The sequence below is a fragment of the Gouania willdenowi genome, chromosome 7 (genome assembly GCF_900634775.1).
Source record: "Gouania willdenowi chromosome 7, fGouWil2.1, whole genome shotgun sequence".
Taxonomy (NCBI): domain Eukaryota; kingdom Metazoa; phylum Chordata; class Actinopteri; order Blenniiformes; family Gobiesocidae; genus Gouania; species Gouania willdenowi.
In genome coordinates this window covers 1589839-1617509 of record NC_041050.1, presented here as the reverse complement: position 1 = coordinate 1617509, position 27671 = coordinate 1589839, and the positions used below count along the sequence as shown (strand labels likewise).

At 35.7% G+C, this 27671-nt stretch overlaps 2 protein-coding genes across 2 annotated transcripts; one reads left to right on the top strand and one right to left on the bottom strand.

Annotated features, from left to right (window-relative positions):
• Nucleotides 1-968: 968 nt before the first annotated feature.
• letmd1 (LETM1 domain containing 1) lies at nucleotides 969-12709 on the top strand. Its single transcript, XM_028453560.1, has 9 exons — nucleotides 969-1073; nucleotides 2775-2929; nucleotides 4519-4634; nucleotides 6620-6702; nucleotides 6793-6979; nucleotides 8298-8399; nucleotides 8888-9040; nucleotides 9484-9580; nucleotides 11876-12709. The coding sequence occupies exons 1-9, from the start codon at nucleotides 985-987 to the stop codon at nucleotides 11944-11946; spliced, it is 1053 nt and encodes a 350-aa protein (XP_028309361.1). The 5' UTR covers nucleotides 969-984; the 3' UTR covers nucleotides 11947-12709.
• cd63 (CD63 molecule) lies at nucleotides 12292-26563 on the bottom strand. The gene is made up of 8 exons (XM_028453561.1): nucleotides 26340-26563; nucleotides 23096-23181; nucleotides 17018-17206; nucleotides 16145-16219; nucleotides 15972-16070; nucleotides 14887-15030; nucleotides 14674-14757; nucleotides 12292-12954 (listed from the first exon to the last, which is right to left on the bottom strand). The coding sequence occupies exons 2-8, from the start codon at nucleotides 23159-23161 to the stop codon at nucleotides 12889-12891; spliced, it is 723 nt and encodes a 240-aa protein (XP_028309362.1). The 5' UTR covers nucleotides 23162-23181; nucleotides 26340-26563; the 3' UTR covers nucleotides 12292-12888.
• Between the last annotated feature and the right edge of the window lie 1108 nt (nucleotides 26564-27671).

Genomic DNA, 27671 nt, shown 5'->3' with positions numbered 1-27671 from the left:
TGTTCTATGCTTTCACTTTCTCAAATATGAGTAATTGAAATATAAAGAAAAGAAAAAAGAAAAAATACAGTATAAAAATATCTGAGCTGGCACATCTTGTCACTTTATGCACCAAGCCAGGCCACTCTATTTGTTACATAGTATAACAAATTTGTGTTTAAAAACGTATCCGTTTTTAGGAGTAATTTTTTCTTCTGTTTTTGTGCTAATTTAATCCCCTGAATTATTGAGATACTAACTGAAAAAAATTTAAAAAATCACTCCAAAAAACAGAAGAAAAAAAAAATTGTCCAAAAAACATGAAAAAATTAGCCTGAAAAACAAACCACGAAAAACAAATAATAATAATAATAATAATAATAATAATAATAATAATAAAAACGGATTTTGGTTATTTGTCCTGTTTTTTCTGTTTTTCAGTTTTTCAGACTATTTTTTATCTCTTAGTATCTCGAAAATTAAGATAAATAAAATGCACAAAAAACACAGACATTTACTCAGAAAAACACGAAAAAAATATTCTGAAAAACAGAAAGAAATAGGACAAAAAAACAAACCCAAAAAATAAATTATTCAGAAAAACTGGATTCTTTTACCAAAGTGAATGCAATTTTTTCATGAAGTTACAAATTAAAAATGTGCTTGAACTGATTTAGTATTATTAATAATGATCTATTCACTAACAGATTACCAGACTCAACAATTGATGACGTAAACGATATGCCTACATACTTTTTTCACATTTTTTAATAAAATAATACTTTCTGGTGGTGCTGAGTTCCTGGAATTTTTGGACCTGAACCTTATATAAAATAAAAATACAACTCTGTCAGTTTCATCGTGAAATTAGAGCTGATTAGTCCGTGTTTTATTGTATTTTGGTTTGTTTGTAGCTTGTGGCGGACATTTCCGCGTACCTGGCAACCTTCGCTTTCAGCTGCTGCGCGCTCTATTCGCGTCATTACGGTAGCGACACCTGGAAACATGGCGCTGTCTCTGCTGCGGTGGTCAATCTGTGGAACCCACCGGAGGATGTACACGGTGCTCTCACCGACCGAATACCGTCAGCACAGGTGTGACACACACACACACATCTATGAACACCATTACACACACTGTACACACCGACACGCGCCCCGCGGTACCGGCTGTTAGCTCCTCCTCTCTCCTCTGAGCCGTCAGTCGTTTCCTCTACGGTTCGGTACCGATTGATTAATCAATACCATTCAGAGATCGATTCATTTGGACAATTAATTCAGACTCTGAGGCTAATGTTGTCTGACCCCCAAAGTAAACACACACAATGACCACAAATACACAATGACTACAAATACACACACAATGACCACAAATACACACACAATGACCACAAATACACAATGACTACAAATACACACACAATGACCACAAATACACAATGACTACAAATACACACACAATGACCACAAATACACAATGACTACAAATACACACACAATGACTACAAATACACACACAATGACTACAAATACACACACAGTGATTACAAATACACAATGACTACGAAATACAAATACAGTAAAATATGCAGTATTACAGCATAAATGTACAAAATACACAACATACACAAAACTACAAAAGTATACAAAAATACACAAAGCAACTACAAAATACTGAAAAATAACTGTCAAATACACACAATAACCACAACAAAAATATACAAAATGACAATAAAATATAGAAAAATAACTGTAAAATTAGTGATTTTGTGACCAATTTTTATGTAATTTGGGGGAATAAATTGACACAAATTGTAGGATTTTGGAAAAATTGGGAGCAGTTACAACAGTTTAAGATTAAAATGACATTGACTGTCATCATGTGATATAAACAGGAAAACTGTGAGACCTGGGAAAAAAGTGTAGTTTCATTGAATTTGTGTATTTGGAGGGAATGAGAAATTTGTTTACACAGTGAGTCATGTTTCTGATGTCATTTTAACTTTTTCTACATTGAATTACCTTTGAAATGATATATCACATGATTATGTTCCCATAAATTTGAAAATTATCCGAAAATGGGCCCCATTAAAAAAAAAAAAAAAAAAAAAAAAAAAGGGCTCCGAGCGTCTCATCATATTCATTCATAAAGTATTCATTCACACTGCATTCTGATCTAATGAGAATTAAAGAAGGAGTAGTTTTTTTAAAAATGGGGCCCCCAGGATCCCCATGGCGCCCCCGTGACACGTACGGGGTAATGGGCCCCATTTATATATTGGTATGTGCCAATGATTCACACTTTCGCTTTTTTTCTTTTGGGGCCCCTGAATCAGGGTCCGAGCGTTGATGTGTACACATCTATAGATTATAGCTACAAATATCAGCCTGATCTGTTCATGAATAACAGTGATTTTAACTAGTGTACACAACAACAACAACAACAACAACAACAACAACAACAACAACAAGAATAACGTGAGTCTGACCTAAAAAGTATAAACTATATTTTTAAAATGATAAACAATAATAAAAAATCCACTTTCTTATTTATATGTAAGAACTCAAAATGTAGAGAAAAAGGTAGAAGAGCAGGAATCAGTCTGACGTCTCTAATGATCATATTAATGTTTATCTCATTTCATCGTTAAGAAAGAACAATAAACAGAATCATTTTCAAAATACCTGAAGCGTTAAAAGCAGCTCCTCCTCTTTATTAATATTATTACTGACACACTTTAACCTCCCTTTGCTGCTCATGATGTCAGAGTCTGAAGTTCTTCTCCTCATATCCAGGTCGACGGCGTGCAGCTTCTACTCCACGTCTACAGTCAGACGAGGCGTTGGTCGATATGTCGTGTCCAAACTTCAGAACGTCAACGCTCGCTACGAGAGTTTCCTCCAGAGGAGATTTCCTCGTTTCTACAAACTCCACCACACGTTTGTGGAGGGTGAGCTTCATCGTCCTTTAGGTCTTTAAACGTGTGTCACAGGATAACATCATCACTAGTTGAACCATAACCATCACATCCACTGGTGGTCGTTATAACTGGTGATGTGTTTAATGTTGTCCAGTAAAAACACACGTCAGACAACGTAGACATATTCAGTTAGTTTATAAAACATCTGTCATTATAATCATCACAGGATAACACCATCACGAGTTGAACCGTAACACTAGCTACAACAAGTGATTAGCATCATCCAAAAGACTAAAAAAACAGGAAAAAGACAGAAAGTAGTGTAGGGTGTAAAGCAGGCATAGGCAACTGGTGGCCTGGGGGCCACATGTGGCCCTCAGTCTAATTTTGTGCGGCCCCTAAAACAAATCCCCAAAAATTGTATTTCAAGAAGTTGGAAGAAATATAAAGCCCAACATAATACACAAATCGACGGCTAAATGTACAAACAAAATTACTACAAAAAAAACACAACACAATACAGAATAGCTGCAAAGACACAAAATGACAGGAAAATACAGAAAACAACAAAAATACAAAAAGTGACCCCAAAAATATACAAAGCAACAATAAAAATGACAGAGAAATACACAAAATTACAAAAAGAACACAAAAAAAGATCAAAAACGCACAAAATGACCCCCATGTATAATTACTGAGATCAATTATTATTCTAAATGCTGACATAAATGTTAATAATGTGATAGAGTTGCCCGTCCCTAAAACTACAGAAAAACACACACAATGATGACAAAAATACACACACACAATAGTAATAATCAAAACTAGATGATTTGCATTTCCTGAAGAAATGATAAGTCATCCACCAATCAGGAGCCAGCATTTCCCTCTGCAGGCTCCTGATTGGCTGGTGACACATCAATTACCTCAGCAGCTATACTTTATTTAGTGAAATTAAAATCTGGTTTCATAGGCAAATAAATGTTTTCCAGATTATGTAGAACAGAACATATATTGAAAATTAAATAAAATAACATAATTCAAAAGAAAGTCCCAGCAGCCATTGTTTGTGTGATGTCACTGTTGTAAGAACCAGATTTGGGTTGCCAGATCTGAATTTATTTTGCTGCCAGACTGGAATATGTTTTTTTACTAATTAATCAATAACTTTTAAACTCCAGCAGATAGCAGAGATGTCCTGAGTATTCTGAATATTTGGATTCTGTATTGTTTTCCATTTTTTAACGACAACAAAAATACACACAAAATACAGGAAAAAATGCAAAACATCAAGAAAAATACACCAAAGAAAACAAATTCACAAATAATCAATAAATCAACCAAAATATGACTTGGATAACAGACAAACTTACACAAAATTACTCTCAAAACACAATCAACACAAAGTAATAGAGAAATAATATACAAAACAACAACAGAAACACACTTACAGTAATGACTCCAAAAATACACAAAATGACTTTAATGCTGTGGTTTTTACTAAATGCTGAAAAGAGTAAGGGCTATTAGTGTAAAAGATGATGGTTTTTCTGCACTTTTTTCAGTATTTCGCTTTGATTTTTGACTTTGAAGTGTAAAAAACCAAATTCTTCCTCCAGGATCCAAGCTGCTTTTCAGCGACATTAAAGAAGTGCACAGGATCAAACTCCGGATGATTCACAATCGGCTGGATGTGCAGGATTTACCGTACAGAGAAATGGAGAAACTACGAGAGGTCGGTGAGAGCTACGCGTCATTCAGCACCGCACAAACAAACAGGAGGGAGTGTCGTATTACACACGATGGAAACCACAGGAATGAGCTCGTGAGAACCAAAAATAAACTGCACAGCTCAGAAAAAACCTGGACGTTTAGTGCAGGGGTGCTCAACCTTGGGGTCAGGAGACACTGGGCGGGGGTCACTAGATGCCTTTAAAGCAGAACTCAGTAGCTTGCTCTTAGCACTCCCCTTAAAGGTCTCTTTTGGTGATGTCACTGTTGTAAACACTCCCCGCCCCTCTGCTCCACCCCACAGCTACATGCACACCTTTGCTTTCCCAAGACAGTAGCAACCGCTCACTGAAAAATCCTAATCCAACAGTGACACTAAGGGTGCTTTCACACATATAGTCCATGTGACCATGTGACCAGTAAAATATGATTCGTATCCCAATACATAGGTCATGATACCATATATCTCAATATTAAGGTATAAGGCGATTATTGCAATTTCTTTTTTAATATGTGACTAAAAAAAAAAACTAATCTGTAAATGTGTACATCGTCATGAGAACATTATGTATGAAATATATTTGATTGGCATATTTTACACTCAAAACATTGGCTTTAATGTGACATGTCCCAAATAACTTAAAATAAAAAATAACTTTTAAACCAACTTTGACTTTAGTTCAACTTAACTGAGGTGTATGTTTAGAACAACAAATAAATGCAGAAAGTTAGTACTTTATTTTTAGATTTTATTGATAAAACACAAGCTGGTCAACGTGTCCATGTTTCAGCTCTTCTTTGTACAGTTATAATGTCTCCTGTAGTGGAAAAATCCTCTTTAAATAATGGTAAAAAAAAAAAAATTGATATGGTGCATTTTGAATTAATCCAAGAATCGCGCAACGTAGCATCATGATATATTGCCGAATCAATTTTTTTCAACACCCCTATGTGAGAGTAATACTAATACAGAAGTGTGCGTGTGTGTGTGTGTGTGTGTGTTGACAAAGCAGAACTGAAAATGGATGGATGAATACTTGTGTGTGTGCTGCCTGGAGCACTGGGTTGCGAGTGTGTTTGTATGCCTGTTGCCGTGACGACAGTGTGTGTGATTGCTGCGTGCTGCTGCTGAGCTGTAACTGCATGGAGTTTAGAGGTCGACCGTTATGGGATTTTCAAAGACCGATACCGATTAAAAAAAAAAAAAAACAATTCAGCAAATGGCCAATATTTAAAGCTAATATTTGAGGCCAATATCCTTTTTTTTTTAAAGCACATTGATTATGAAAGACAATTGAAACACTCATATGATAAATGTATGTATTACAAAGTAAATTAAATAAACCAATAGAACTCTTAACATTTATTGAACTTTAAATATACTCGTACACAACCAAGTAAAACAAAAAGTACAGAATGGTTAAATAGCAGTAAATCACAACAACAACCTATTTTCATCACTTTTTCTTGCCATATTTTTGCTCCTTTTAATGTATTTTTGCTACATTACTTCATTTCTAACACTTCTCTGTCAAATTTCAATGTCTTTTCTGCAAATTTTTTCCACTTTCAACACATTTTCAGCACTTAAAAACCCTTTCCACCATTAGTTTAAACTAATTATTCCTACTTTTTAAATTACATTTCCACAACCCCCTATTTCCAATATCGACACTTTGAACCATTTTTACCACTTTTTCTGTCTGTTTTTATCCACTCTAATTTGCAACTTTTAACCAATTTTTAAAATCCCATTTCACTACATTTTCCACCATTTTTGGTCACTTTGAACCCGTTTTATTTCTGATTAAAATCAGGATTTCCATCTTTAAGATGACTATAACAATAATAAACGTTCCTGGATAACAGTGGATATTATTCAGATGAATAAATAAATGTGGTTATCACAGATTCATAGAACAATGGACCATCATTTTACTGACTTTATGGATGAGAACCGATGGTCTAAATAATAATGTTGTGTTCCAGTTTCGTAGGAACCTGATCAAAGTCGTCCCCGTGGTGCTCATCTCTCTCCCTCCGTTTGCAAACTACCTGGTCTTTGTCCTGATGTGAGCTCCGTTTCTCCACTTCCTGTTTACGTTCACTGGAACCGTAACCCCCGACCCGTCGCTGACCGTGCCCTTTGTTTTGCCTCACAGGTACTTCTTCCCCCGTCAGCTCCTGATCCCCCACTACTGGACCCCCCTACAGCGACTGGAGTTCCGTAAAACCTACCACTGCCTCCGAGCCAGGCACTACACACCTGTGATCAGAGGCCTTCAGGACACGAGCCGCCACGTCACCGACTCCAGGCTGCAAGAACGCCTCAGAGGGCTGTGTGCCAAAGTAAGGGTGGACCACGTCCACTGGTCGTCGTTATAAATGGTGATGCATTTAATGTTGTCCTGTAATTTAATCAGTTTATCAAACATCTGTCATCATGATCAGCTACATTAGAGGGAGGCAACTATTATCACAGCAGGGCCAAAAAATGTGTTAGTTTGATCAGAGGGTCAGCGTTGTTGTCAGCATTAGAATAATGAGCGATCTGAGCATTAATACAGGAAAGAACAAAGAGTTTTTATCATAATTTGGGGTGTTTTTCTGTCATGTTGTGTATGTTTGTTGTTGTGAAGCATTTTGTGGATTTCTGTTGTCCTTTTGTGTATTTTTCCTGTAAAATATGTAATATTGTGTATTTCTGTTGTTGTTTTGTTAATACTGTGGGATTGTGGTCATTTTTTGTGTTTTTCATATCTTTTTGTACTTTTGTTGTCATTTTCTGTAATTTTGGATTTTTTTTTTATTAATTTTGTGTATTTTTTTTACTGTATTTTCCTGCAATTTTGTAATTCTTTGTATGTTTTATGTATTTTTGCTCTTGTTTTGTGTTTTTTTCTGTCATTTTGTACGTTTACTTTTGAGGGCCGCATAAAATTAGACTGAGGGCCGCATAAAATTAGACTGAGGGCCGCATAAAATTAGACTGAGGGCTGCATGTGGCCCTCGGGCCGCCAGTTGCCTATGTTTGAGCTACACTGTCACAAACTAGTCACAAGATAACACAATTACTAGTTGAACCGTAACACTAGTTGGAACAAGTGCTCAAAGTTTAACATTTTTCAAAAGGAAACAAACAGGAAAAAGACACGAGGACAAATTAAAAAACTAGTAAATATAGTAGTTTCAGTAGGTTTATGTTTTTAGTTTGAATTTGTGAGTTTCTGTTGCTGATGTGTTTTTGTTATGATTTTGTATTTTTTTCACTGTCATTTTTTGTGTTTTTTGTTGTAATTTTGTGTTTTTATTGCTGTTTTGTATGTTTTTAGTTTGAATTTGAACTCAGTGTTGACATTATTCTGAAGCACTCATTCACCACATTACAATAAAAACACTTTAGATTATTAATAGATATTCAATGTTTTCATTGAAATCAGCTGAGCTGTCATTAACCAATCACAAGATGAGATGATGACCAGTTGAAGCGTAACACTCATAAATCCTACAAACTGCTCAACGTTTGGTCACGTTTCAACGTTTTCCTCTCACAGAAGAAACCAAAGCAGGACGAGGATGACGTGTGCACGCCATTCATCAATCTCACACACACACACACACACACACACTGATGTGCACGTCTTTCTGTGTGTGTGTGTGTGTCCAGGTTCAAAGCGGCTCCAGCCCCAAAGTGTCTGAAATCTTGGCCGTTCGCAGCCTGTTCTCTGGACCGCTGCTAGGTGTGACGAGGATGAGCGCTGATCACATGGTGAGAGTTCCTGTCTCTATAGCTCTGATGGGTTTAATAACGCTGATTGTGTGTGCGTGCATAGTACGATGTATCTTTTTGTGGAGCTACTACATTTGCAATAACTCTATTTCCCCAATATTGTATTTTTGTTGTTATATTGTGTTTTTGGACTCATATTTGTGTATTTTTGCTGTTTTGCATATTTTTCTTTCATTTGTTGTTGTTTGTGTGCATTTGTTGTTTTCTGTTTATTTTGAGTCAATGAGTGTATTTTTTGCAGTTTTTTGTTTGTTTTGGGAGTCATTTTGTGTATTCTTACTGACATTATGTTTATTTTTTTGGTAATTGTGTGTGTATTTGTTGTTTTCTGTTTATTATGAGTCAATGAGTGGATTTGAATAACAGTTGTTAAATGTATTAACACTATTCTATTCAACATGTTTGGTGTGATTACAGGAAGTTTAATAGCCAGTAAAGCATCTAAACAGTAAATGTTTCCAATGTAGAGGAACATCAGCCCCCTCCTCTTCCTCACCACGCGTCTCCCCGGCTTCCTGATTGGTCGACGACTGAACAACCACGGCCTGGAGCTGCTGCAGCTGGACCGGGCTCTGAGCAGGACGAACCCTCATCAGCTGAGTGAGAACGAGCTCAGACAGGTCAGTGAGCCGCTAGCTCCGCCCACTTTAACATGTGTGTGTCAGGCATGGCACCAGGTATGAGCAACTGGAGGATGGTCAAAAGTAAACGCACAAAACGACTCCAAAAACACAACAAATGACAGAGAAATACACAAGATGACAACAAAACAAAACAAAAACACAAAACGAGAGAGAAAACAAACAAAATTATTTCAAAAACACAGAAATTCAAACTGAAAACTTAGAAAATGACAATAGAAACACTTACAAAGAGACAAAACTTACAAAATGATTATACCAAAAACACACCAATAACAGAAACTCACAAATGAAAACTAAAAACGTACAAGACAGCAATAAAAATACATAAAATTAGTTTAGATTCTGAATGCTAACGTCAGATTTTAAATGCTAGCATGAATGTCGCTATGCTAAAAGCTAACCTCGTTCTCTCTTCTCAGGCCTGTTACCTTCGAGGACTCAATGCCGACGCCCTCAGCTCTGATCAGTGCCGTGATTGGCTGTCTCAGTGGCTTCAGGTGTCTACCTCATTAAAAGGTACTTTTATTTTGAAATCCAACACAGCATGGTTCTCTGCATGTGGGTTCCAAACTTTTTCAGGGACACAAGTGTTTGATCTTGTGGGCAAAGTTTGCATTTGTGCTATATGATGGTAATGTTATATAATTCATAATATATCTAATAATAAAATACAATATTAATATATCTAATATGTGTAATAATAATATAATAACACATACTGTGTAGGGAAACGCCACTGCTTTTGATGTAATCTTTTACAATATAAAATGTAAATAATCACGACTTAAATGAATTATGACGCTGTAAGTCTGTCATATTGTTAAATATTATAATATGGTTCTCTAGTAATATGGATTTGTTGGTCATCCTGAAGCAGCTGCCACTAGAGGGCAGTAACTAGTAACTTTTCATGAAATCGGTCTAATTTGAACATGTTTTCTGAGAAGAAACTCAGATTAAAGATTATAGATCTGAACTTTGGCTCCCAAAGAGTTTTACTGTAACTCATACATGCAACGCCACTTTTATATTGTTTTTTTATTAGTTAAAACAAAATAGAGCAACAGTGTTTTAATTCATTACTCTTGTTGTCAGAAATCTGATTTAATAATCCTGTTTCTGTAAATTATAAAGAAAGATCATTTGTTTGCTTTTTTCCCCAGTTTCGGGTCACGAGTTGAAAACCTCTTTGTTACGACTTTGAATCTCTTGGTGATTTTTTCCTGATATTTGAGGAATCTCAAAGAGGAATGTAACATTAGTTTGTGGAAACATTGTCTAGAAATTAATTTTTCAATTTAAATTTTGATTTTCTTTCATGCTGATACAGCGTTTGTATTCAATATAATATTCAGTCTAATGTTGAGTTCCAACTGCTTCATTTCACCATTAAATTACTGTGAGATTGAACGTTTTCTTGCGTTACAGACATGTTATGGTGACAAATTCCTTTCAGTTCTGGAAGTTGACTTTAAATGAGGATTTTCCAGCAACGCTGAGAATAGAACAAACATGTGACCAGCAGCTTTAGTCGATTAAACACATTCACAGACAGAGTTTATCAAAGATGTTTACCTGATGTGGTAAACCAGTGGTTCTCAACCTGTTCATCCCCACGACCCCCAAAATAAAGGTCCCAGAGAGCAGGGACCCCCACTGTAGCTGTAGGTGGTTGAACACAGACATGAACATTGAAGAACAGTCATGTGGAGACAGGACCATCTATAAGGGGGAATAAAGGGGAGAGATTTTTGGGGTCCATCCATAAAGTCAGTAAAATGATGGTTTATTGTTCTATGAATCTGTGATAAACACATTTATTTATTCATCTGAATAATATCCACTGTTATCCAGGAACGTTTATTATTATTATAGTCATCTTAAAGATGGAAATCATGGTTTTAATCACTAATAAAATGGGTTAAAAGTGACCAAAAATGGTGGAAAAGGTGGTGAAATGGGATTTTTTAAAACCACAGAAATTGGTTAAAAGTTAAAAAAAAATAGTGATCAAAAACAGACAGAAAAAGTGGTAAAAAAGGTTCAAAGTGTCAATATTAGAACAATTAGTTTAAACTGGCAAATAATGGGCATGATAAATTGTGAATGTGGTTAAATTGGCAAAAAGGTTTAAAGTGACAATGAGTCAATGTATGTGACATTAGGTGGAAAAGGTTTATAAGTGATGAAAATGTCTTGAAAGTGGAGAAAATGTGCAGAAAAGGAATTGAAATGTGATGTAGAAGTGTCAGAAATGTAGCAAAAATGCATTAAAAGATGCAAAAATATGGCAAGAACAAGTGACGAAAATATGTTAAACTAGGTAAGATCTGCATTCACAAGGTGAATACGTATTTGGCAATTTAAAAAAATGGCAAAAATAACAACCTGAGTCTGGATTTGTTGAAAAGTTTGTTATTTTTCTAATTAAATTGAAATTAATAATGCAGGAAAAACAGAAGACTGACGTTGACCTTAAATATGACCTTGAGCAAAGGTGAAGGTCACACATTGAAAGGAAATGTTGTTCAATGGTACCAGTCTGAGCCCTGGATCTCAATTTGTGGCAAAGTTATAGGGAAAAAAGTTTTTTTTTCTTTTTTTGTGACGTCATGAACTTTTACCTCTACGATCTTTTTACTGGTAGGTCGTACAGCTTTGGTCTATTAAATAAAATACTCCACTTGGGATGAGCTTTTCATAAATGTAAGCATTGAACTTGTATGATAAATATTTGTAGAGATATGGAAAATTTAGTTTTTTGACACTTGACGCAACCTTGACTGTGTGTGTGTGTGTGTGTTCCTACAGACTCTGAGGTGTCGCTGCTCCTTCACACCATCGTCTTCCTCTCAGCTAACGGTCCGAGTTGTCGCCGCTGAACCTCGGACTCGTCTCATTGAACAACGACAGCGACGAGTGGAACAAACTATTTACAAAAAACGAACAAACTAAAAACTCTCATCCAAAGAGTTTACAGTCAGAGCTTCAGGAACGTTGGTGTGTTTTCACCTTGAACTGATAAACAAGCACTTAGTGATGACCTTCCTCACACACACACACACACACACACACATAGATAGTGTTACTTTAGGAATCGTTCTCACATTCCAGTCCCAAAGCTACAGTGGAACGTTCTCCTCCTGCAGGACTAAAATCCTGCCTTGTTCCTTGTAATAGTCATAGTTTAAAAACAGTAGAAAAAGTGTCACAAACGGGAACAAAAATCAACTTTAAACCTTAACCCTTTATTTCAGTTTAAACATTCATTTGTTTGTTCTGACAAACTTGAACCTCGTGGAAGAAAAATTACATGTGTGTGTTTAATGGCACTAGATTCTTTACTTCTTTTATTATTTGAGACAAAATTAGAACATTTCAAGCTCTGAGTCAATCACACAAACAGGAAACGCTGTCATGCCGTGTCATTTCCTTCCTGTGCCTTTTGCAATGTGCACTGAGATGCATTTGTTAACAGATGTGTTGAAATGATTGGTTTTCATCAAATGTTAAACTTATTTGTTTGATTATTTTTCTGTTGTGCCAAACGTGTGTATATATATATATATATATATATATAATATAAAGCTATGAAACTAAAGACTTTTTCACTTTGTATTTCCAATAAACCCTAAAACACTTTAAGAGTGAAAGTAAAACAAACATTTGTCACCAGAACAAAGACTTAGACTTTTAATGAAGAGGAAGTGACCCTAACGTGAAGTTCTCACTGCTACATAAACAACAAACATCTCCACAATAAAAGCAGAAATCCTTCAGTAAAAGATAAACTAACAGTGGACCAGTCGCTGCTCAGCTGTTGATCACATGACTTCGTATCCGCTGCGGATTCCTCTCATCAGGACACAGGCCAAGACGATGCCCAACATCTGGAACAGAGACGCATCTTAGTGTCACCAAGATACAATAAACAGCTCTTTATCATTGAGATATAAATATAATATATAAAATTAAATCTGCCCAAACTATTGATCATGAAGAGAGAAACACTAAAAATATGGACGAAATGAAGAGAAAAAACCTTAAAGCTGCTGGAGACGCATTTTTTAATTATTTGCTTAAAAAACATTTTTAAATTGCCAAAACTTAGTTTTACACTCTCATTAATATTGTGATAAACATGTGGTGCATAAAGCCCAAAATAAAATAAATCAAATGGATTTCTACATCTTTCATAGAAAGAATGAATTAAAAACACTTCTATGATCTGTCTACAAGACTCCACATCCCACAATGCAATGCACCAAAGTTTACTATCAGATTTTATATTGGAGATGAAAAAACACTTTCAAGCAAAAATGTCAACTTTTAACATTTTTTTTGTAATTTATTCAAAAGTTGTCTAAATAAATGAACATATTTCAAAAAAGAAGAGAAAATGAACTTTCTGGAACGTCTCATAATCACCAAAAACACTTCAAACAAATCTGAGATGTTTTTAATAAACTAAGAATTACTAAATAAGAAAGTGTCTGTCTGTGTGTAAATCAGGCTCAGATTGACCTGAGACTTTCAACATGGCTGCTGCTTGGTGACGTTGGATTTGTTTGGATTGCAATAATACCGTTGATTAAATATTTCATAAAATTGTCTACCGGGAGCGGACTATGAAATTTCAGAACTGATGTCATCATCACTGTGGATTGAGCCTTTGCAGGCTTTGATCACGCGGCACAGTTGTCCGGGTTAGTGTGTGTGTGTGTGTGTGTGCGCGCGTAGAGTGATGTAAATATTTTAATGCAATACCCACCAACCATTCTCACACCAAAACATTGGTGCTAATGGGAGGATTCCAGGTCATGTAAAAAAATTCCACTTGGTCGATTTTTGGCAAAAAAACTGCGTTTTTGAGGATTTTGAAAAAAACATAGTTGTATACTGATTTTAAAGAAATAAAGGAGGCGGAGCATTGATACCTTACTGTAAGGTGACATTCACTCAGGGCTCTTGATTAGTGGCAACATTTTTCATCTTTGTGTTTGTCACAGAAACTACTACGTAATAAAATACTATGTATAAACAGGTGAATAATCATATGTAATGTTTTATTCTTCTACCAGTATTATAAATGTCATGGATGAACCATTTCCAACTGTAAATAGTGAAAAATCCTCAAAATATTGACTGTCACAAAAAATAATTTACATTGATGTATTTCCAACTATTTATAGTTGGAAATACTATAAATAGTTGGAAATACATCAATGTAAATTATTTTTTGTGACAGTTAATATTTTGAGGATTTTTCAAATGTCAGACCGAGGGTTTTCAAGTGCAGGCAAGTAATGTTTCAAATATATATATATATATATAACAACAGCATTATAGCGACATCCGAGACGTCCACTGGTTTTTAATCTATTCTAAATATTTAAATCAGTTGATCATGACAATAATGATTATAATGATAATAAATGTCCATCAGTGTGTGTGTGTGTGTGTGTGTGTGTGTGTGTGTGTGTGTGTGTGTGTGTGTGTGTGTGTGTGTGTGTGTGTGTGTGTGTGTGTGTGTGTGTGTGTGTGTGTGTGTGTGTGTGTGTGTGTGTGTGTGTGTGTGTGTGTGTGTGTGTGTGTGTGTGAGTGTCTACCTGCAGGAAAGCGATAACCAGAGCGGCCACAATCACCCACAGGATGTTCTTCTTCATCAGAGTCTCGAGGGCCACACGACAACCCTGAGAAGAACACACACACACAGACGGTAATTTGAAGCTTTATGAACGTACACGCATTTTAAAACCTTCATTTCAAAACACACGCATTTCAAAGGTGGAGAGTGTGTGTGTCTGTGTGTGTGTTCTTACCTGTGTGTGCACTTTGGCAGCATCCTTCATGGTTCCTTTCCCACAGTTTGCAGTGACAGTGATGCAGCAGGAGTCAGGAACAGTTTTACCATCAGGGCCAAACTGAATCCAGTCAGAGGAGCTGTTCGCACCACAGCATTTCAGCTGGAAACGCAACACGTTTATCATTACAACCAATACATAAACAACAACTTTGGAGACTAAATTATAAGCTTTTTCAATTATTTCTAATTATATTTCAGCAGACCAAAGGTCAGTAAAAGTGATGCATGTCAAACTAAACTCAGTGCAGTCGTTCTTTAAAAAAAAGCGTCACCATAGTGAGTTCACAAACCGATAAAATAAAACATCTGTTGCTGTTAAAGTTACATTACTGGAACGAAATAAATGCATGTTTAACTTTAAAGACGATAGCTCATTTTGTGTGTTTTTTAATCATTTTGTGTGTTTTTGTTGTTGAATTGTGTTTTTTTGAATCATTTTGTGTGTTTTTGAATCATTTTGTGCGTTTTTGAATCATTTTGTTGGGTCGCCTGGAAATAAAATGGGGTCGCCAGAAATGTCTAGTGATTGATTATAAAAAATAAAAAAACATTTTTTTTTCTTATTTATTATTTTTCAAATGCATATCACACACAATAAATATCAAATAACTGTTTTCTATACTTAAACTTTCTCAGATATAAATCTGGTTCAAATAAAATGCAGTATAAAAATATCTAAAGTGGTGCACTTGTCACTAATCCTGGATACTCTGTATGTGTAACACGTTAAAAACTAATTCTAAAAAAAATGTCTGGGGTCGCCGGACATTGTGATATCTAGATGGGGTCACGACCCAAAAAAGGTTGGGAACCTCTGTTTTAAGGTGAGGGAGAAGGAAACTTGAAGGTGAATCTTTGTGTTCCACATTTTGTTAACTTTGCACGAAGCAGCGCTTGCTGAGCAGGGTCAAAGGGTAAAGGGGCGGGGCTATGTTATCATATCAAATTGTCTCATCAGGTCAATTGGAATGTTTTTTTTATTATTGAGGAGTGAAAAAAAAAGAGAAAGGCTGTGATTGGACAAACGGGAAGTGAACTCACGCTTATCTGCAGATTGTCCACAGTGTCTCTGATCTTCTTGGAGCTGTTCTTGTACTCATCGATCAGTTCAGTCAGGCTGTCGTTCACTACAGTGGTGACCTACACACACACACACACGAAACCATGACTACAGTCAGGAGGACACAGACAGAAGATGTTTTGTAGACACTCACTTTTCCTCTGAACACGTATCCAGCGATGGCTGCTCCAATCTCAGCGATGATGATGAGAGAGATGAAGATGGAGAACTAGGAGGAGGAGGAGGAGAACTCTGTGAGACACCTGGGTTCATTCTGATATTATTTAGCCATAAGTAAATTCACTAAATTAATAAATATATAATGATTAAATTAAACTAAACTAAATTCAATCAAACTAAAATAAATTGAACTGAATTGAATAAATTAAATCATACAAAACTAAAAAAAACTGTGGTCTGTGTAAGTCTGATAACACAGAGAAAATTGCTCCGTTTCAAATTTTCTAAGTTTGTGACGTCACAAGGGAAATCGGAAAAGAAAATACCCTCCCCTCTGCTGGTAACTCCACCCATGGACCTGTTCTATCGCCTCGTATCGCCGATCTGACGTGTTTGTGACACAATGCGACGCAGCGGTTGGAGAAAACAAATGATTGCTGCTGAGATAAACACAGTCTGAAGTGCTGAGACAGACTCTCAATAACCTCTTAAATATCCGTGTTTTACTGTAATGTGTAGATTTTGGGCTGAAAACATTAACAACAGTGTGTGGATAGCAAAATAAAATCACTTTGGTGATCACTGATCCCCTCGTAAAAGAGCGAGGCATGAAGTCAGCACTTATAGACACGCCCACTCATGAATATGCACATGTAGGCCGCTAAACTGCCCAATTTCACAAATGCTCAGAAAGTGACTTTTACAAGGGCTAAAACTCTGGAAAACAAAAGTTTGGGAAAATAAACATCAAACACTATGTTTTTGGGGTTCTTGAGAAAAATATTATAATATGTCCCCTTTAAACGTGAAACAGGCGATGAATGAACAAAGATAAACGTGTAAATACCGTGGTGATCATGCAGTAGTTTTCTTTCCAGGCTCCACAGCATCCGAAGAAGGCGATGAAGAAAGTGACCACTCCGATGCTGATGATGACGATGGGGGCGCCTGAGGCCGTCGGGTCGTGGATGACCAGAGTGTGATGTAGAAAAACCTGGACCAGGATTCCCAGGACGATCAGAGCCAGACCACATAACTACGAGAGAGAGAGAGATTAACCACAGTCAGCCTACAGATCATACAAATATAAACAACATTTCATCTACGGTTGCAAAGTTCCAGGAATGTTGAAATTAAATGAGTATAGTTTGGAAAATATATTTTAGCATCATCTAAAATGATCAGTATCAGCTATTTGAAATTACTCCCAATATCTGGTTAATTCCAATAAATAATTCCTGTGAAAAGTTCATAGATGTGAAGTTTAAGTTCCACTTTACAATCCTCGTCATTTCAACAAACAGGACATCCCACGCACTTCAGTCTCAAAATATTCAGACTTTGTTCCTTAATTATTAAATATTCACACTGTAAATGTTTAGTTTGATCTGATCAATGTTTATTCAGATATGGATAATGTAGTGAGGGGTGTACAGTATGTGTCCTTACTGTTCTTCCATTTTCATCTTCCAATATGTCAGGAACTCCATCACATATAAAGGTAAATATGGTATAGTAATAAGCTCCACCTACTCTCTGCTATACATCCTATCTGGTGGACATGTCAGCTCCTCTAAATAGTCACAAAGTCAGTGTGTGTTGGTTCTTGGGTGAAAAAATACTTTTAATTGGCCCATAACTGCATGTGGGAATGTAAGAAAAAAATCTGGTCTCTGTTTTAATTTATAGTATAAAGGTTACTCTTTATTTGGATATAAATGATTTTTATTTTGGACCCAAACTTTGGGTTATTTCACCACTCGCTAATATTGACAATCATTTACATGAGATCATTGCAGCTTGGCTCTGTGTCTGATAATCATTTATTGTTTATTAGTTTGTCACTAATAACACAATAGTTATTATGAGAATGTTTCCCATGTACTAATGTTTAGATGTGATCTCTGATAGTTGATCCGTGTCCGTTTCACGTCCTGTTTTGTGGTGTTTTGACTAATGACAGGAGCTTTTTTTCAATCCCGTGTCGTCATGGTTTCTCTTTGTTTGCGCTGACTAACAGATTGGGCTCATTTCTCCTCAGGCTTTGCACTGAATGCCTCTGCGTCAGTCTGTGTTTGCTGACTGTCTGAGGTTTGCTTTAGAGCCAGTCCATCCCACAATATGATCACCAAACCTGGTGTTTGTCAAAGGTTTCCACCCTGGAAAGGACACTGCAGCGTGTCGATGGTCACAGAGGAAATGAAGCGTGAGGCTCATGTTGTTTACTGTCCGTTCTTATTGTTTACTAACTGATTATCAGGAGAGAATAATAAATAATAAATGTAATACATCACACATACAGCCTGAGTCATTCCATGTCATTTTGGTTTGATCAGATTAATACTTTTTGAGATTTGGACAATTTAATTGGGAGGATGTGTGGATTTTTGTGCATCCTTATTTTTATTCAAATGTGTCACAAGTCAAAATGTACAGCAAACTAATTTAATAATCACAGAAAAATTTGTAAAAATTTCAGAATTTTTTACACTGAAATGTGTGTTGGGTCAATTATAATTGTATTTGCATAATTGATAATTACTAACAATTATGGTGTAATTATAATTGTATTGTAATTTTAAAATCTGTTACTGTGATAATTGTAATGAAATTGTAATTGAGTTCAGATAATTGACTTTGTATTTGTAATTGCCATGAAAATTGTCAACTATAATTTACAATGTTACAGTTCTACACATATGTAGTTAATTATTATTAATTATGTTTCATATCAAGCTTTCATACATTTTACCATTTAAAAAAAAGGGAAATCTAGGAATATAGTGACACCCACACCAAAAATATGAAAATCTATATTTTTATTGATTAGGAAACCTAACAAGATAATCAATAGAAAGGAAATAAATTAATTGATAGATATTAGTTTTTTGTGTATTTTACAGTTGATTTAGGATTAGCATTAGAGATGCTAACATTAAGCTAGTACGACTAGAGGAAGGTTAACTTCATTAGGTTATTCATTTATTATTATTATTTAATTGTAATTGAACTTCAGAAATTGAGGACATAATTGTAATTGAATTTCTGAGGATAGGAAATACTTGTAATTTCATTGTAATTGGAAAAAATGTTGGTCACTGTAATTGTAATTGAACATGGGTAATTGAAAACGTAATTGTAAGTGAAAAATGTCCTGGCCTGATGTCCTGACTCCTGAAAGTGTGTTTATTATTTAAATCACCTGGAATGACCCTACAGTATATGATCTGAGATGTAACCCTGGACACATCTACACACATTTCTACATTTTTATTTCATTTCCCACTTGGCTGTGTAAATTTTCCTCTTTTTTTTTTTTTTTTTTAAATCTTTTTCTTTTATTATCATTTATTTTTGTGTATCTAATGCTGTAAAAGTCCTCACTGTGGGTTCACTCCCATCTTATCAAACATCTTTTTACAAAGTTCTTTTGATACGCTTTAATCTGAAAAATCTCAGAGTGAGTTTTATGTGGATTATTTTTATAGATAATTTAACATTTGTGTGTCAGAACAAACACTGTTGGCCTTAAGGTCATGTGACCCATTATCAGAAGTTGTTATTGGAGGTTCATGACTTCTCCTTGATGGCACTGCCAGATTCAATATTTGATTTAAAAAGGAGTCTGACTGTTGACATCAGCAGATATAAAAAAGTAAAGAGCGTTACATGATACATGTCTCATCTCACTCAATACACATGTATTTAGTAACAGGATGGACACACTTTAATTAAGCTCCTCCTACCAAACAGGAGCAGAAAAGAGCCACACATCACTGGGAATAAACTCCTCTTATTAATATTAATATTTATGTAGAATCATGACAATCATTATGTGTTTATCAGTCTGTTGGCTGTAAACGCTCAGAATGAATCACTGAAACAAATAGAGACGCAGCTTTCTTACTTCAACCTTTTCACTTCAGATACGATAACATTAACTGCATTTCCATTAATGTCTTAAAATGATGAATTTTATGAGATGTGGACTCCTTTCTTACACCTTATGGATGAGCTAAATGTACATCGTGCCTGCGATTAGACAAGAACTGGTGCCACCACCGTCATCGTAACAAAAAGTCCCGTGATTTGCTATTTTGCCTCTAGTTACATTTTTCCTTTCTTTTTTTTGGAAATGTATTCATTTATTTTCTATTTTATTTTATTCATTCATTCATTTTCTGTATATTCCTTCTCATCTGTGGTCACTTGCTTTTTAATGTGATTTTATGTTATTATTATTATCATTATTTTTCTTTCTTTTTGCCGATAATCTTGTATTGATGTGGGAGGGTTTTTGTGAATTCTTGTTGTTTGTTGTTCATTCTATTATTTAAAAATTCAATTAACAAATTGTGAAAAAAAAAACTGCATTTCCATTACTCTTAGAAAAAGGTTTTTACTGTCCATATTACAATGTGTGGTTAAAGCTCAATAGAAACACTTTTTACACAATTATGTACCTGGTCACATGACCACTTGTCTCTGAGAAAACATGGAGGCAGCTACTGTGAGCTTGACGACGCCTGTATTTCTTACACATCATTAAACCGACTTCGTTACGGTCACAGTTACTGCAGAGAAACATGAAATGTTACGATCCTTCACACACACTGCGTTACTTTGTGCAGTGACACATGTTGAGCCAGCTGATTGGTCAAAGCCTGTGTAGGCGTGTCCTGTAGCTGAACTAATGACACACTTCCTTCCACAGCTAGCTGACACTGACACATGGTCAGCAGTTAAAACGCATCAATCCAGTCACTCATCACAACTTTTATCACAAACTCTTTACCAATAATAGATTCATAGAGGTTTTTAACAAACTAATCAACACTCAACAGCGGAGGTCTCACTGTCACTGTCACACTGCTGTTCACGTTCAGCTTTGACAAAAAGAATCGTCACCTTTTAGCTCATATTTGATTGGTTAATTGGTCAAACTGCTGAACCACATGTGGCTCAAGAGCCACAAGTTTCCAACCTCAGGTCAAAGCTATTTTCCGTGGTCAGGAGTCACATGACTCATTTTCTGACGGAATAAGTCACAGAGGATGATGCTGGTGTGTGTGTGTGTGCGTGTGCCTGTGTGTGTGTGTTTGGTTCAAAAGTAAGAATATTTACAGTAAATATGTGCCAAAACTTCTCCATCAGCACCAAGATAAATCACTCAAATGATCTGTCAATGCTTTGCTGCATGAAGTGAAACCACAAAGAATTGCCATTGACTATTGACTATTGATGATTGGGGACGAGCCCTTTGCTTTGCCTCTCACTGACGAGTGTTTGATTTAAGTAGAGTGTGTTTAGCTTTAGAGCTTTGAACGTGCAAATCAAAGTGTCCAATGCTAATTATCCATTCTGTAGATGCGGATCTGTTCTGGAGAAGTTAATTAATATTTCTAATCGCACACATTGAACACATCCATGGTTATTAAATCTTTTGAATTTTCCTCTTCCTTTGTCACACTAGCGAGTGCTGCTAAATCCCACCGTGTGAAGCTGTAAGTCGCAGCGTGTCCAACAGGAAGAGGAAAGAAAAGGAAAAACTCCAATTCGGCATGAGTCACATGATCCTGTTCCAGTCAGAAATCTGGTCACGAGATTCACCTCTGGCTGTAAAGCCTTTGAGCAAACGGTGAAGAAAGTGCAAACAAATTAAATCCAGGAAACGCATCACTACAACCAGGACCTGATTGTTGTGGTGGTAAACAAAGCTTAAGATGTGAATTAAAACCACAGGGCGTGGCCGGGCGTGTGAGAGTTTTATATAAATACATGGATTATAACAGAATGTTTGTACTTTACAAGTGCTTTTTTTGTATTTAAAGCCTCTGGTCTTGCAATTCTAGGTTTTGAATTTTAAAAATAGTATTTCATGCATTACAATAAAAGGTTTGATCACAGACTACAATGTTAAACCTATTCAGAAAGATTTGGTTTGAAAATGTTTATTTTTTCATGTAATTTAATGTAATAATGTCAACTTGCCAGTCTTCGTCAGAGGAGTTCTGCTGATCGCCTTTGATGAGTCCTTTGAAGTTTCACTTAACTTCCATGTAATTGTGAAACTTCAAAGGAACATCAAAGGCGATCAGCAGAACTCTTCTGATGAAGTCTGGCAGTTGAGAGTCGAAACATGTCAGGAAATAAACATTTCCTGAAAAACCTTGCCTGCATAAACCAAACCTCAACTAAACATACTATTTCAAAAGAAGACTAAAGTAATCTCACTGGAACTACTTTATGTTTATACCGACTCAAACGAGTCTTTCCAGTTCAAACTAATCGTGGACTGGCTCAAATGCTCCACAATTCACCAGTGAAAACTTGCCCTGAGATATCTGGGAGTGAAAAATATTTACTAACCATTCATCATTTCTCTGCAGGTTTTACTTCCAGCAAAGTCTCCTGCAGGCCCAATTGAATGCTCCGGTGGGCAGAATCTGGCCTGTGAGGCTCAAGTTTGTCACCCCTGATTTATAGTGTCATAAAGTGTTTTATTTTGTTTTTTTAATTAAAACTTAATGCTGAACAAAAGTGGGGAACAGGCTACACCACACAATGGCAAATGGCGGCACGGGGGTCTAATCGTACACAGCCCCCAAAGTAAATGTACAAAATGACAGAAAAATACTCAAAACAAAAGCAAGAATACATAAAAAATACAAAGAATTAGAAGATTGTAGAAAAATACAGTAAAAGACAAGAAAAACACACAAAACTACAACAAAAATGAACAAAACAACTGAACCGACTGATACAGAGTTTCTTTTTATTTTGTTTTGACAACATTCCATAACCATTGTGTCTTTCTTTCTTTCACAAATTCTCCGAGTAGCTTCCCTGTGGTGCCACACCCCCCTTTTTCTGCCGTTTTTAGGCCAAACACTCAGAAAAAGAGAGAGGAACGACTGTTACTCACCCAGAAAATGAAGTTGAAGAAGAAAAGCAGAAACTTGACACATTTCATTCCACCTTCCACACCCATGGCTGCCGATGGTTCGAGTCCTGGATGATGAAAGAAAAAAGAAAGACGTTTATTCCTTCTTTAAGAGCTGAAGAATCATGAACTCAGTGCTTCAGCAGCAGAGGATGGAAGACATGACTCATTATTTAACTTTAGGAGAGAAAAGCTCTTGGAAAACTCCTTCACGTCATCGTCGTGCAACAACTAAACATCACATTTAATGTTGAATTATTAAAGCAGAACTAAGTAACTTTTTCACCTTAATAAATAATAATAATAATAATAATAAATTTTATTTGTAGTGTACTTTACATTTGATGCCAAACCTCATGTGTTTATGGGGGTCTTTCATCCCCCCTGCTGTCTCAGGCCAGAAAAAAGCACTTGCAACTTTCCTGCCTCTGACCCGGTGGCAGACGTACTGCTTTATGGCAGCCCGATACAAACATACTGTCGTCGCGGCAACGCAGCGCTCCATCAGGCAGCACACACACAAATATCCATCCATCCATCCATCCATTTTCAGAGCCACTTTGTCAGCACACAAACAAACATACACACACATTTCCACACTTCCTTCCGTATTACTCCCACATCATTCATATATTTTACTTGTTTCTCTTCCTCATACTGGTCACATGGGACTATATGTGTGAAAGCACCTTTAGTGTCACTGTTTTTCAGTCATCGGTTACTACAGTCTTGGGAGAGCAAAGTTGCGCATGTAGCTGTGGGGTGGGGCAGTGGGCGGGGGGTGCCGAGTGTTTACGACAGTGACATAACCAAAATGGACCTTTAGGGGGAGCTCTAAACACAAGTTACTTAGTTCTGCTTTAAAAAAAGAGGAAGGAACTCAGTCCGATTATCATCTGTGTTGATCTGATCATTTATCCCTTACTTAACATAGCTTGCATCATCTTGTTTCAGGAAATTATATTTTGAAAGGACGTGAGTTCACTTGTTACTAAGACAAAGGTCCTCACTTAGCAAAAGAAGAAGAAAAAAAAGACTACTATAGTATAGAAACTGAATAAAAGTTCAGATATGAGGGGAAAACTTAAGTTAGAACTGAAGGAAAAGACATTAAAAACTCACAGAAGACCCTAACGGATAGGGATGTCCCAATACAACTTATTCACTTCCGATACGATACCGATATTGTAGCCTTTCAAATTGACCGATACTGATATCAAACCGATGCAATATTAGCACGAATCATACATATTTTTATTACTTATTTTGTAGTGTGGAATGTTAGAAAAGGCTTGATTAAGTGATGTTACTCAAACAGAGAATAATAGTCAACAATTCAAGTTCACTTAAGTTATTTTTTACTGTCAGTATATGATGGGAACAACTGAGGGCGGGGACAAAAACAACAAAAACTTAGAGCACATATATCGAATATTTTAGACGCAGTCCGATAAAATCCGATACTCGTTTTCTGGCTGATATCGGACCAATATCCGAAATCAATATCGAATCGGGACACCCCTACTAACGGAGTGTTGAATTCATGACAATCTGTTTAAAACACAGAAAATAATTCCAAAAACTCACAAAATAACAACAAAACACAGAAAATGACTCCAAAAACAGATCATATATGGGAATAAAACATAAACAGACAAAATGACTCAAAAAACTCAACAAAAACACAGAAAATGACTTGATTTATATCATCTTTGTTGGAATTTCTTCATTAACGTCATCTAACTGGAGAAAACCTTTGTGACACCAGAAGTTAAACACTGAAAAGCTATCAGAAGAATATCCTTCAGAATAAAACCAGATTTTGTCTCTTCATGGGTACCCACTCTGAGCCACAGGTTGAGAAACAAAAGCAGCCATTGTGTAAAAATAATGAGGAAACTGACAATTATGGACCACAGTTAAAGTTCATTAGAGACTTAATATTAGGAAGTAAGGAGTGATTTTTTGTTTTAAAATGCAGCCTTCTGTGATCAAATGTGATAATATGATGAATTATATTATACCAAACCTAATAACAATTTATATATTATTTTTCACGTGATTGTAGGACAGTGGCACCCATTATAATGTGATACTATCCTATTAGATTACATTTGTGTGAGTAAATAATTTCCTCTTTACTGTACTTAGTTACTTATTTGTCATAAACTTTGATACAAAAATTAACAGTAAACTGTGTGGCTTTTTTTTTTATTTTGGGGGAAAACATAATAAAATATTTGTGCATCTTTTAAAATATGTCTTTTTTTAACAAATTACTGTAAACAATTATAAGAATTAAGAAGCTGTCAGAATAAAGTTAGGAGTTAAAGGGTTGGTGGTACTTTATTCTGAAAAACATGCACAATTTTTATTATTTAGTTATAACTCAAAACAACGAGAAAAAGAAAAAAAAACTAATGGCAATGTGAACCATATTATCGTTTATGGCAAATATTGACCCATAATATTGTCCATCACTATAAAAAGAAATTAATTCAATAGGTAAGAAACATAGGGACCACAGTTAAATCAATTTGTTTGTATTGAGTGTCCAATAATTTGGCAAATCTCAGCAAAAAAAAAAAAAACAACTTTATTCATCATTATTTATTATTAAATTGTATGACATTTTACTGCATAATATTTTTTTTTAACTTATTTTACAAAAATGTTGGAGTCATAGCTGTCAAAGGCAATATTATTATTATGAAATACATTTCAATCATTTTCTAGTAAATATATCAATAAAACCTCAGCTACACGAAAAATAACTGTAAAATGTGGTTTTTAATCGGATTAAAAACTAATAAAAACCTAAATAATCTGTTAAAACAAGTTTGTGTGTTTTAATACACAAATTTGAGCGATACTGTAAATTAAAGTGAATGAAGGTTAGTTCTGATAATGGAGTTAAACGCACCGTCAACAACAATAACTGCTCTGTCATAGACAGATTACATCAACTACCGTCAAATTACCTTATTAGTTACCCATATTATTAAGTTCGTTTCAAATAAAGTACGACACCAAGCAGGCTTTTATACAATTAGCCGTCGGAAAAGAGCGGTTAAACTAAACTTTAGTCGACATTTTTTAATGTTTGTGGAAGTGAAAAAAAGAAGTCATCGCGCCCGTTAAAAACTCACCTCAAGACAAACACCAAACAAAGACATTATAGGTCTATATTAATAATAAATGTTAGAGGACGGTGTTCAAAGCCTACCTTTGATAGAGAGAAAGGTTTAAAGTCCTGAGTTCAGGGCTGAGGATGACTTTGGAGGAGTTTTGGTCAAACTTTGTGTCTCTTCTTCTCTAAGCGCTGACCACAATTGAAGCGATGCCTTCAAGGACGCCTCGGTCATTACAACACCCCGCTTCCTGACTCAACTAAAGGATGGCTGCGTTCAAACACTCCCTCTTATCTCCTCCTCCTCCTCCTTCTTCTTCTTCTCATGTTGTGTAGTCTTATCTCCTTTCCTATCCACTCTTCTTTTAACCCCGGAAGTGTTAAAGTGGTGAACTCATTAAAGTGGTGAATTTTCTTTAAATTAAGGAAACCTCGTGGAAGTGCGTCTGATCGTCAAAACAAACGTGATCGCCAGAGTTTTTAATAAATACTTAAACATTATTTTCATTATTTCTAAATTCCATATTCACAAATGCTGTTTGGCAAAAAAAAAATAAAAAATCGCCTTCATGACCTGCTTTAAAAAGTGACATTTCTCCGTTATTTAAATGCATAAAGAAAATTAATAATGCCTATACCAAGAAACTTTGTTCTCTGTTTTTTTTTAGATCAAATTGCTTTTTAGTTGAAATTGCTGTAACATCCCCTTGCTTGATTTTGTTGTTTTTTTGTTTTTATTTTTGGAAGATTTTCTGTGAAATGTCGTTGATGTGTTTTTATGTGTGTTTGTTCATTGAATAAAAAAACTAAAAAAACGTGACGTCTTCCACGGGGTTATGGAAAAGTGAATAGGAAAGGAGATGCACAAGGACGGGCTTTATTTAAATAGGAGCAACACGAATGTAATTGTCTGACTTAAAATTGATATTATTATTTAAAGTAACTAGTGCAGTGCCCGTAGCTATTTAACGGATTCAGTTAACACACACACACACACACACACACACACACACACACACGCACACACACGCACACACACAACACACACGCACACACACGCACACACACACACACACACACACACGCACACACACAACACACGCACACACACGCACACACACACACTGCTCATTGAGGACACCTGCTGGTCAGTATTTATGGGTGTTTTTTTAGGACGTTAGTCCCACTTAAGTCTGTTTTAAAAGCCCTTTGTGCAGTCACTCCTGTATATTCTACGCATCTATCAACTTATCCCGGGTTACCATTGATTACCTGTCAACATTGAGCTGTTCTGCAAAGCTGCACTTAAGACAATTTTATGAAATAATTTATGAACAGTATCATTGCAGTCCAAACAAATCCATCGTTGCACACCCTTGAACAAAGTAGCAGCCATGTTGAAAGTCTCAGGTCAATCTGAGCCTGATT

Coding starts and splice junctions, on each gene's coding strand:
- letmd1 (XM_028453560.1), top strand. CDS start 985: ATGGCGCTGTCTCTGCTGCGGTGGTCAATCTGTGGAACCCACCGGAGG. Junction 6,980..8,297: donor TCAGAGGGCTGTGTGCCAAA/GTAAGGGTGGAC, acceptor GTGTGTGTCCAG/GTTCAAAGCGGCTCCAGCCC. Junction 8,400..8,887: donor GGATGAGCGCTGATCACATG/GTGAGAGTTCCT, acceptor TTTCCAATGTAG/AGGAACATCAGCCCCCTCCT.
- cd63 (XM_028453561.1), bottom strand. CDS start 23,161: ATGGGTGTGGAAGGTGGAATGAAATGTGTCAAGTTTCTGCTTTTCTTC. Junction 15,031..15,971: donor TGGACAATCTGCAGATAAGC/GTGAGTTCACTT, acceptor TTGCGTTTCCAG/CTGAAATGCTGTGGTGCGAA. Junction 12,955..14,673: donor TGGTTATCGCTTTCCTGCAG/GTAGACACTCAC, acceptor TCTCTGTTCCAG/ATGTTGGGCATCGTCTTGGC.